At 36.8% G+C, this 12,282-nt stretch overlaps 1 protein-coding gene across 5 annotated transcripts in view; it reads right to left on the bottom strand.

The window, feature by feature from the left end:
- Positions 1 to 12,282, bottom strand: part of anxa6 (annexin A6) — a 66,563-nt gene that overhangs the window by 28,068 nt on the left and 26,213 nt on the right. For all 5 annotated transcript variants that reach the window (XM_016991489.2, XM_003217443.4, XM_008104808.3 and 2 more), the window contains 10 exons: positions 10,831 to 10,921; positions 9,423 to 9,517; positions 8,044 to 8,157; positions 7,764 to 7,854; positions 6,517 to 6,596; positions 6,376 to 6,432; positions 5,017 to 5,110; positions 2,815 to 2,910; positions 994 to 1,052; positions 15 to 137 (listed from right to left, as the gene is read on the bottom strand). In XM_016991489.2, coding sequence (XP_016846978.1) covers positions 15 to 137; positions 994 to 1,052; positions 2,815 to 2,910; positions 5,017 to 5,110; positions 6,376 to 6,432; positions 6,517 to 6,596; positions 7,764 to 7,854; positions 8,044 to 8,157; positions 9,423 to 9,517; positions 10,831 to 10,921 — 900 coding nt within the window. The remainder of the gene's footprint in view (positions 1 to 14; positions 138 to 993; positions 1,053 to 2,814; positions 2,911 to 5,016; positions 5,111 to 6,375; positions 6,433 to 6,516; positions 6,597 to 7,763; positions 7,855 to 8,043; positions 8,158 to 9,422; positions 9,518 to 10,830; positions 10,922 to 12,282) is intronic.

Below are 12,282 nucleotides of genomic sequence, written 5' to 3'. Positions count from 1 at the left end.
CTCTTGGGCATTACCTCGATCATGTGATGTAGAGACTTCTCATATTTAGTTCGGAATATCTCTCGGATGTCCAACATATCAATTTCACTACGCGACACCATGATTCGAATCAGTGTGTTGTCTCTTGTCCCTAGGCCCTAAAAAATATCTCCCCAAAGAGGGGAGAAAATTAGGATTTGCTTGAAGATTTTAAAGGAAGGCAGGAACAAATATTAACAGAATATATAAAGTCATCTGAATATCGCCAATACCCAGTTTACTCCAAACTGGTTTGCCTATGAAATATTTGAAAAGACATGGTATGCAATGTCACCTTTTGGATTTTAAGAAATTTGTTGAATTTCTACCTATCCAATTACATAGGGTTGTATAGCTAATAGATATTTAGGAGCGATGAGGAATATGTGGTTCTCCAGATGTTAGACTTCTGCCATCTCACAGTAGTGGCTGTCCTGGATAGAGATGTGGCTTCATGATCAATAAAATCTGGAAGGCCACATATTTACTACCCGTAATACAGAAGTATATATTTTGAATATATATTTCCAAATATGGTTAATTATATTTTATGCACATACCTGTAATTTTTAATATAAGCCAATTTTGTCTTTTAAAAGAAGTTACTGAAGTGACCTTTGGAAATAAAAAGGCCATGGTGAATTTTACTTAGGGAACTATTTATTCCATGATTTCAAGGACCAACATGTATATTCTAGTTATTCGGTAGTTCCCAATACAACTGATCTTTGCAAATCTGGTATCTATATGCTATATGCTTCCAATACTTATCAGACATCCCTCAACACACATGTCAGGTTCCCATTTGGACCCATTACTGATATAACAACAGGTAACAAATATGCTAAATGCAATCATACATACAAAGACATACTTAGTTTAGCCCTCAGAATGTACAGCTGCAATTTACATTGAATGATTACATGCTCCCTATTCACTCAGTGGAAAAAAAATTACATATGGAATGATACTCACCTTCATGGCTTTGAAAAGTCTGTCAGCAAAATATTCAGCTGTACTCCTCATATTCTTCACTAGGGAAGGAATAAACAGAGAGTAAACAAAAAGCTTAGGCTTGTTGACTTCTGGGCAATAAAATGCAAACGCTTCCTAACCTCCAGGGTCCTTCAAAGCCTGTTATGTATCATGACAAATACCCAGAAAAGACAAATGGAATCTGCAATAAAATATTTCAGGATGGTCTGCTGAAGCTCAAGATTGGAGCCTGTCAACCATGTCTTCTTTAAGAAAACCCATTGCTATTGCCCTTCCAGGTTCTCTATTTTTGCCTTAACATACAGTGTACATTGCCTCGGTTTTACTGGTGAAATATTACAGTAGAGTCTCACTTATCCAACATAAACGGGCCGGCAGAATGTTGGATAAGCGAATATGTTGGATAATAAGGAGGCATTAAGGAAAAGCCTATTAAACATCAAATTAGGTTAAGATTTTACAAATGAAGCACCAAAACATCATGTTATACAACAAATTTGGCAGAAAAAGTAGTTCAATATGCAGTAATGCTATGTAGTAATTACTGTATTTATGAATTTAGCACCAAAATATCACGATATATTGAAAACATTGACTACAAAAATGCGTTGGATAATCCAGAACGTTGGATAAGCGAGTGTTGGATAAGTGAGACTCTACTGTACTTCTTTTTTAATTACTACTTCTTTTTAAACTCTCTCTCTGTATGTTGGGAGTACACTAAGATTTCACTTTAACTGTTATGGCCACATCCTATAGAATCTCAGGATTTGTAGTTTGTTGAGGAATTAGATCTCCCTGGGGTTGGGAATGGTAAGCACTCCCTAAATAACAGATCCTACAATTCTACATAATGGAGTCATGTCAACTAAAGTGGATCCACAGCACCATAATATAATTATGTGAGAGGGGCCTAAGGCAAAGAGCTTTCTATTGGCATATATCAATCTCTCCCTTCCCTTCAGAATCCTAACTCCTCAACTAAAACCCCAAACGGTGGTATGGCATGTTATAAAGGCGCCCACACCTACCAGAATGCATATACATGGAATGCTTGCCACACTTCTCATCTCCTCCAAAACAATCAAAACCCTGCCAGGATTCACCATGTGTCTATGACAGCTGACCTCAAGGACCATATCACTATTGCCGATATGGCAGATCTTGGCAGAAGACATCCTCAGTCTGTTTCTGGCTATAGGAATATACGCAGAAGCTTCTCTAGTCTTTCCTACCCTCAATTCTGCATCAGCCAAGGAATGGTCATTGGTGCGGGGAGTGCAGGAAAAGTTATGGTGGGACCAATGACAAGGAAGTCATAACATGGTCATACATATGCTATGCGTAACTATGTAGAATATTGTCCGCAGAATTCCCACTCCTGATACATTCAAAGGTTTAAAGTGTTTAAAGTGATTCTGGACTTTAATGGTTTAACTTCAATCATGAATAGTTTCCATTGTGGTATAATGAGTAATGGCTAACTGTTGATTTTTTGCTTTAAGTTTAAAGAAAGAAACACCAGTCATTTTCCAGTAATCAGGTGGTCATTTGTAGCCTCAACTACGTTATTCCAATTGCTGGGCAGAGAGCCTTCAGGAAGGATGGACCATCCATTATAATGTCCCTTAAACATATTACATTATTATTTATTTATGGGCTGTGGCAATGACAGCAAACTAACATGTTGCTCTGAAGGTGTAACATGTCTTACATTTAAAGTAACACTTCCAGACTCTGGGCTCTCTATTGGTGCTCTATCACTTCCAAGGTCATAGGATGTTTAATCAAAACTCTTACCTACAGCTAGCATCAGTTTCTCAAAATCTCCAGACAGCTCTCCCCGGATGCTTGCCTCAATGGGTTTGCCTGCAATCTTCAGGTACTCATCAAAGACTGAGAAGAAAGCACAAGAGAGGAACAATTCCACACATAAATGCCTTTGACTTATTACAGCACCCAAAGCATGGTGCTTTCTATCCCAAACAACAAATGACTGGTTCTAAATGACTTCATTAGCACAAAGCAACTGAAGACTAAATCAAATGTTCTTCATGAACTCTTCCATCTACGTATAATTCTGTTTTATGATTCATTACTATCTCTTTTAAAAATATGTATAGCCTTCACACTTGAGGCATCTCTGCATTAACTAGGAAATCTGTGGACAACATTGTGCAGAAAAAAAATCTGAATGGAAAAAAAATCTTGTTTGGAAGGCATACCACATCTGAAATGCTCAGGAGGCATAACAACTCACACATAATAATTGATTTTAAAATGTCTCTTTCCTGCCTCTACACCACCAGGGAATAGATTCCACTGAGCTCAATGGGTTTTTATTCTGAGCAAATATACACTATAGTGATCTACTGAGATTTAGATACAAATAAGTGAAACATAGGCATTTATCTTAACATATTTAAAAGCATAAATATCATTTTCTAACAAATCTTTGAATTTGTGGCAATATGACATATGCACATTAAGGACTTCTTATCTAATGTTTGTCCCAGTGACATATTTCAGATTTTTGGGAAAGCTCCTGAGACATTTAAACAACAATTTAGAGCAGCACAAAAATGATAGTTCCATTTCCCCCTGGAAAACAGACACTATTGTTTTTCCTTGACATTGACTCTCTCTTTGAAAAGTTGAAGTTTAGAAAAATACAGTGGTGCAGGAACTATTTTCATTTGTTACTCTAGAAAGCTCTATCAATATTAATAACACTTTGTTGCTGTTGTATGAATTAAAATCTTTTCTGCATTATGGTGATCCTAAGATGAACTTATCACAGAGTCCCTCCAGGGAGAGAGGGTGGGTTATAAATTAAGTATTATTATTATTAAAGTTATTATGAAAGTTATTATTATTATTATTATTATTATTATTATTATTATTATTATTATTTTCTTTGCAAGATTTTCTTTGTCTTCCTCTGAGGCTGGGAGAAAGTGACTTGCCGAAGGTCCTCAAATAGGTTTTCATGGCCAAGTGAGAATTCGAACCCCTGGTCTCCAGAGTTATAATCTAATGCTCAAACTACTATTCCAATGCTTGCTCAGTATTAATAGCACAACATAACAACATATTATATTAAGCAATCCCGCATGGTATAGTAATCTAGATGTTCAGCTAGGACTCTGGGAGACAAGAGTTCGAATCTCTGCTCAGCTATGGAAACCTACTAGGTGACCTTGGGCAAATCAAACATTTTGAGAGCTAGAGAATGGCAATGGCAAACCCCTTCTGAACAATTTTTGCCAAGAAAACCTGATAATAGGGTTGCTTTAGGGCAGGCATGGGCAAACTTTGCCCCCTGGGTGTTTTGGACTTCAGCTCCTGTTAGGAATTCTGGAAGTTGAAGTCCAAAACACCCGGAAGGGTGAAGTTTGCCCATGCCTGCTTTAGGGCCACCACAGATCAGAAACTACTTGAAGGCACACAACAATGGATTATTATTATTAAAAATAACCTACAACTCCATTAATGCTGTATTCTTAATTTAAAGTCAGTAGGCATAAACAGGCTCCTCAAAGACTTTTTGACCAGCAGCAAAGATAATTTTCAATCTTGTTCTAAAGGACCAAATGAAGTGAAGTGAACCAGCGGTCTTAAGCTGAATGTGAAATGAAGAACAAGACTCAATTTTCCCATTCAATGTCCTTTTAAGACAGAAGTTGCAATGTCTACACTTGGTAGAAAAAGAAGAATAATGTTGCACAAAATCACAAAAAATATTTAACCAATACAGGAGTATTCCCAGGAACCCACGTGGCATGGTGACTAGGCTTCAGAGAACCACCCTGTTGAACATTCATCTCTTTTCTTCAAGGTCTTGGCACTTTGGAATGTTAGCCACTAGATGGCATGTATTTTCCTGTGCATCAAAGCCACATCAGCATCTATTTCAGGAAGATACATAAAGCTTTTCTAAGAGGAAGCATAGCTTGCGGTTTGAGAAGCATACAGTCTCTTTGAATGTAGTCTCAAACTCACCCAGCCGAAGGTGCTGCTTGCTTCGATTTCCAAGAACGTAGATAAACTGGGCCTCATCTGTGCCCCATTTCACCTCCCCAGCTTCAAACAGTTCCTTTACAAAGAACACACACACAGAGACCTTAAGACTAGGGAAGGACACAAAAAATAATCTACAATGCCTTCCACAACTCTCATTTTGAATTTCTATAGGAATTTGTTTCAAAACACATTCATGCAACTCAACCCATATTAATGAGTTCGCAAAACCAATATGCAAAATTTATCAGACTGATGTAATCAGCCAGCCTAGTATGTTATCCCTGTGTCTTAGTGTTACATAGACTATTCAGACTCATAACTAGAGGCTATTCAGTCTTATAGACACAAAATGAAACTGCATTCAAACTCATAGTGACTTCAGAAATATTTCCAGGAAATGACAATATTAATCCTTCCCTCATGGCACAGTCAGATTTCTATGTAAATTATACTGGAAACACTATTCTGTGACTTATTTTCTTGAGAGCTATTTGTCTCTGTGTGTAAGTTCACTACCTTCCTAAGTTAATGGCCATAAAAGCAGTTTTTCTGAAACAAGATATTCACTGTAATCACAATGTGTAGAAATGAAATTTTTGATATAAAAGCAGTGGTGTTTCAGGCTTTCTGGTTTAATAAATTCAATAGGACATTTTCCTTTTTTTCTTTTCTTTTTTTCTTCTCGTTTTCTTTCCCCCCCAAAAGGACATCTGAGCTCCCTACCTTGACTTCACAAACAGTAGATTACTATGTTCAGCAGAAGAGTAACCAATTAAGGTATGATGATCCCAATGCCTTCTCCCCATTTCCTACTTTTTGAAAGCATCTCTGAAGCAGTATATCCTAGATACCAATAATACATTTCTAGAGACTCCATTTTACATCTTTGCTCATTCCAGGCTGGCCCAGCCCCTCAGAAATCACCTGGGGGAGGCCACCTCAAATACATAGCATTAGGCTGTTGTCTTATCAAAACTGTATTATTCTCACCAAGGCTAGAAGTGTAGACATGCTCATTTCTCACATTGGACAACAGAGCTGAATTGGGACTGAAAAGCATCTAAGTCTTGGATGCATACCTTAGAAACAAAAGTGTTTGGAGGGAGGAAATCATGCAAGTTTACCCTTTAAAAATAATATGTGGTGTCTTCTAAGGGGAATTATTAAGATGTCTATTTTGCTGGTGCATGGGGTGTGGAAAAACCACACCAGAACTTCCAAGCTTCACCTTGCCAAAACTGTGGCAAACTTCCAACTCCACCTACTTTCCCTAAGTCATGGTCATTCTCTGGCTCATCATTAATAGCCCTAAGTAAATACCATGCCCATTGTGCCTACCTTGGCATCTTGTTCCACTAACTCTTCACTCACAACATCATCTTCTTCTCGGGTGCCCTGCAGAAAGGATAATAAATCAGCCCAGTTCAGTACAAGCACACAAGGGGCCAAAATCTGAAAAGAAGCATGACGGTATCATACCTGAAGAAGAACAATTAGCATCTTCTTGAAGTGTCCTGCAGTGTCAGCAATAACATCTTCCTCCAGGTTACTCTCATATGCTGTGCAAATAGGGGAAAGAAAAAGAGGAGGTATTACTTATGGTACTATTTTGGCAGTTAAAAAAAGGCCTCTCTTGGATCTGCATTAATACCAGAAAGTGAAAAGCCACTTCTAATTTTTTTAAAACATTCTTTTAAACATTTCTTTAGTGTGGATAGATGTCAGCCACCTTGAGTTCCCATGGAGAGAAAGGCAAGATATAAATAAAAATACTACTACTACTACTACTACTAATTATTATTATTATTATTATTATTATTATTATTATTATTATTATTAGTAGTAGTAGTAGTAGTAAAAATGCCCACACAGCCCAGACTTTATCCAATCTCATTTAGAAGGTAGGGCAATTGGATTCATATTTTTAAAAGGCAGACATTCCAAGAAAACTTTAAGGACAACTTTCCAATCATAAAAGGCGTTCAAGAATGGAATAGACAAGTTCTGTTGGTTTGTTCTTAAGTTGCATTTGTATGTAAGTCAGAACAGGTATATTTTTAAAGTGTAATTCCAGTCAATAGCCTATGCTATCTCTGTGGATAGCATACAGAAGGGTTGACAGCCCTGTGATGTTTGTTTTTCTGTCTGTGCCCCTCTTCAGAAGATTTCACCTCACTTTCTGTCTCTGTGATAATTGGATTTGAAAAAAAATGGCTTGTTCTGGAAACAAGGATTGGTGATAAAGCTTAACGAGAAACACCTTTTCCCCATGATAACCCTTTCAGGAGTGAATTTTCCTAGACTTCTCTCACTTCCTGATGTCTCACACCCATTCTTAACTATGAGTTGAATAAATATCTGTATTAAATTAAACAGAGCAGGGAAGAAACACAGATCATGGTGATTGAGAAGAATTACTGCAACCCATCTGTAAGCCATAAAAGTTTATTTTATCAATAATTGTTCAAAAAGTTCAATGTAGAAGAATTTACCATTGGATTAACTATGATATCAGTGGTGGAAAACCTTTGGTGTTTCAAATGTTTGGACTAAAACGAATTGTGGGAGTTGGTCCAACATGTCTGGAAGATCAAAGGTTTCCCATGTCTGAGATAGAAAATTGCCTTTTCTTATATTTATAACTTGGTAGCAGCTGAAGACAGAACAAAACCCAGGGAAGGGACAAATACCTTGCCTTCTGTAATCAAAATAATAAAAATAATCACCATCTTTGTAGGCCTCCACCAGAGCATGGATCTGTTTATTGGTCCGAGATGCCAGGATCTCAATTAGACACTTCTCATCAGTCCCAATGCCCTATGAGTAAGAAAGAAATGAAGCACACTAAAATCAAAGAAGAAAAATTCCCTAAATGACTGTCTCTGTAGCTCTCCATGGGATGAGTTGAGAGTTCTCACAATATAAAGAAATACATTGGGTGGAGAAAGTAAATAGAATATTGGTGCAATTGTGTTTTTGAAACAATGACAAACAGCTGCCTTTTACCTTTAGAGCATCTTTGATTTCCTTGGCATCAAAGTATTCCAAGGGCCTCATCAGACCCACAATCAGTCGCTCAAATTTTCCTGTCAGTTCATACTTCAGGTCTGCAATCAGGTCCTAATAAAATGACAGGTGGAGATGGAAAATAAAAAGTAATATTATTTCCTTGAATCGCTTTGTGAGAAAATCAATCATGCCAAAGAGCGTAAGTATGTACATTGATTTAATAAATAATTTATTCAGCAAAGCAGAAGCTCAATGTTAGTGGCAGAGTCAACTTCATTCATAATAATAATAATAATAATAATAATAATAATAATAATAATAATAATAATAATAATAATACACTTTATTTATATTCCGCCCTTCTCCCCTAGGGGACTCAGAATGGATTACAGCATTCGATGCCTTTACAATCACATGGGCCACACAAATGTATTGTCCAGATGTACAGTTACTCTGGCCACTTGACATCCAGGTCGATAAAGCACTGATTAATATGTCCTTCTTGCTTACTGTTATTCATCAGCATTATTACTGTTCTAACTATGAGGCCTGTTCTAAATATAACAGGAATGTGAACATTAATATATCTTAGGAATTAATGAAAGATTACAAATTCCATATGCATGATGTGCAGGAAATAAAAAATTATGTGTGTCCACTCCTATCTTCCCATTTAAATCTGTATGCTTTATTCAGGATGCCAAAAGTGATACAGAATCTACAATTTATAATTCATTAAACAATTATGGAACTATGGGCCCGGGGGACAGAATGCCCATGGTTTCTGAGCCAGTAAAGTGATGAGCCATCTCCCAAGTCTTAGTCTGAAAATTAGATTAATTTTGGTGCCATTTTGAGGATTGGGCTCATCATTTTGGATAGCTTCTTTAATGTTCCATGTTCAAACAAAACCATAAGTAAATTTACTGGACTAATGACTTCAGAGTCACCAGTCACTTCATGTCACATTCTGCTGCTTGCTTCCTCTGAATGCAGAGATTTTGGAATATGGACTAAGTATTATTTATCCAAAATTTTTGGGATTAGAAGTGATTTGGATAGCCTGAGGGCAATATCATATAATATTTTTAATAATTGTGTGCATAACCCAAAATTTGTATGCACTGAGTCATGAGAAAGCAAATATGTGATTATCTCGGCCATCTATGTAGACAATTTCGGAGTATCACTAATAAGGGATGTTCAACCTGTATAAATATCTTATCCACCCTGTTCCTTGTAATTCTTTGTGCCAGTATTTCCTACACCCAAAAGACACTCTCATGCATTTCACAGTAAGGATTACCTTGCCTATGGTAATCCAGTCACACAAAAAAGCAATGAAATTATTCCCTTTTTAGTCATTCAGATCCTACCTTTCCATAGAGGGCCTTGTATGCATGGCAGATCTCAATTCGTTGTTTATTGCTCCTGGATGTTATGAGATCAAGTATGGCATCTTTGTCACTACCTAAAGAAAGGAGAAATAAGAAAATTCATATCAGAATCTGTTTTCAAACCCCTGGATTAAATTCTCATGTCTGCATCTAACTTGAATTAAAAGGAACATATTTAATACCAAGATGGGATTAAGAGGAAAATGGCTACCTGGCCATGTCACAAGGGAAAATGAAAATAAAAGGAAATATCAAACTGTAAAGTGTGGTAAGAGTTGCTAGTATCTCTTGCAGAATGTCCATGGGACTGAAGTTCAACAAATCTGAGGGGACAACAGGTTTGAGAAGGCTAGTCTATGGAAATGAGCCAAACCTATGTCCTTTTTTACTTGCCAATACGGCTTTGTCCCCTGCTAATATATATATATATATATATATATATATATATATATATATATATATATATATAATCAGGAGAACGGGGTGGAATCTCACATTTTGCAGTTTAATTTGTGATAGGTTTGTCAAAAATGATTTGCAAAACTGTGTTCTTATTACTATGTATTACACTGTTCATATCACACATCAGTGATGTAAATCTTTGTTCTTATATATGGGTACAAAAATTATCCCTCTGAGCAAGAGTAAAATGGGCCTTTCCCCCTATTTTCCACTTGCCAATTTATTGTGCATAAAATACTGATGTCCACATAAAACATTGCACCAAATTATATTTGGACAAAAACAACGAAGACATATTCAAAATGCTCTTTTCTCTCTATGTCAGGGTGAAGAATTTCATCGGAGTTCACATTTTTAAGATGGGGCATTGATGTGTCAAGACGTTATTTCTCAATGAGGAGGAGAAAAGCTGCAATGATTTTGTAAATCCATATATGTGTGTGTGTGTTGTGTTCGAGTTGCCTGTTGGCATACAGTGACTGCATGAATTGTAGGGTTATCATAGGCAAGCAATACTCAGACTGATTTTGCCAGATCTTTCCTCTGAAATGTAGCCCCTAAAGAACCTGGTATTCATTGGAAATCTCCCATTCAAGTACTGTGTTAATCCCTACTATAGGTTAACCAAAATAGAGACAAGAAATGGATTCTCTTTACCAATGTCTACTCATAAGCAAATACATACATATCAAAGAACCAAACATGACATCCTGCTTTTTTGCTATTCTTGTGTCGTTTTGTTCTATCACAGAAAGAAATATTGGTAACTGTTGCCACTGCAACCGTCATGAGGTCCCCTTATGAAAACAGCAATAATATTTTCATTTTATTTAATAAACAGAACAGTTAGCAAATTGCAAATGACCAGATTTATGTTCATGACACCATAAGTTTCAGTCCCAAGTCCAGAGGAGGAAACACATACCAAACCCCTTCATTGCATTATACAGTGTCTCAGCATCCTGGTTGGCATCAAAGTCTGGAAAATCCTTCACTGAGCCCCTGTACCTTCCAGCCTAAAAACAAAAAGAATGGAGGAGATGTAACAGGCTCTTATTTTCCATAGAGTTGATCAAGATAATTAAGGCATACAGAGGAGCATTGTCAGAGATTACTCCATAATTCCTGCTTCAAAAAGATTTCAATACAATCAACAATTATACAATGTCTAGAATAACTAGGTTTATGCTGCACTGGAACTTCAGTCTGTTTTTGTGGTAATTGTATAGATGCAAATGTATACATAGTCTTTAGATGCAAGAACCTGACTTAGGCTGGCATTTTAGAACTGTGCCATTTTCCTCCATACCTTGAGTCTCTGAATCTGGATTAGATCTGAGTGACATTGTTACGTATTTTTTCACACGTTAGAAGGCAGAAAGAGATATAGATTGGTTCACTATCATGACTGAGACTACAATGCAAGTCATGGTAAGAGTGCTGCCTATAGGGATCAAGCCACTTCATCTCATGGACCTGAAAGGAAAGACTGATCTGCTCTCTCACCATTTTTTCACCATCAATGCCACACAATTCATATTCATCACTAACTGTAGAATACCCCCCCCCCCCCCGCCAAAAAAAACAAAACCTGAATTGGTTTCAGGAGTGAACATCCTGTATGAATGGTCATCCAGCTATTACTTTCTATTGCTATTATTTTCCTTGCCACATCACCACATATGGCAAGCGTTAAGTCACATGAACTTAACAGCGTGGCAAAGTATGAACTCTGTTGCCTGGAAAATACATAATCACTCATTGTTATCCCATTTGATCTCTCTTAAGGAACCTTTCATATCACTCACTAATTGTGGTATAATAATAATAATAATAATAGTAATAATAATAATAATAATAATAATAATAATACTTTATTTATACCCCGCCACCATCTCCCCGCGGGGACTCGGGGTGGCTTACATGAGGCAGAGGCCCAAACAACACAAGGACAAAGTATAAGCCACATAATACAATCACAATATAAAACAGATAAAACAGTAATGCAATATATCAATTAAAACAACAATACAGGATAAAAAATTACATTAAAAACACATAAAAGGCAAGACCATAATAAATACAGGATAGATTATTAAAAACCCTCTGGGGCTGATTAATTAATGACTGTATCTCCTAAAGCCTGCTGAAACTCCACTGAAACTGAAACTGAAATTCCACTTTAATTGCCATAGTTCAGTGGTTCTCAACCTGTGGTTCCCCAGATGTTTTGGCCTTCAACTCCCAGAAATCCTAACAGTTGGTAAACTGGCTGGGATTTCTGGGAGTTTTAGGCCAAAACACCTGGGGACCCACAGGTTGAGAACCACTGCCATAGTTGCATCCTACAGAATCCTGGGATTTGCAATTTAAATAA

Source organism: Anolis carolinensis, chromosome 2 (genome assembly GCF_035594765.1).
Source record: "Anolis carolinensis isolate JA03-04 chromosome 2, rAnoCar3.1.pri, whole genome shotgun sequence".
In the NCBI taxonomy this organism is placed as follows: domain Eukaryota; kingdom Metazoa; phylum Chordata; class Lepidosauria; order Squamata; family Dactyloidae; genus Anolis; species Anolis carolinensis.
The sequence above is the reverse complement of the archived record's forward strand: the minus strand, read 5'-3'. Positions and strand labels throughout refer to the sequence as shown.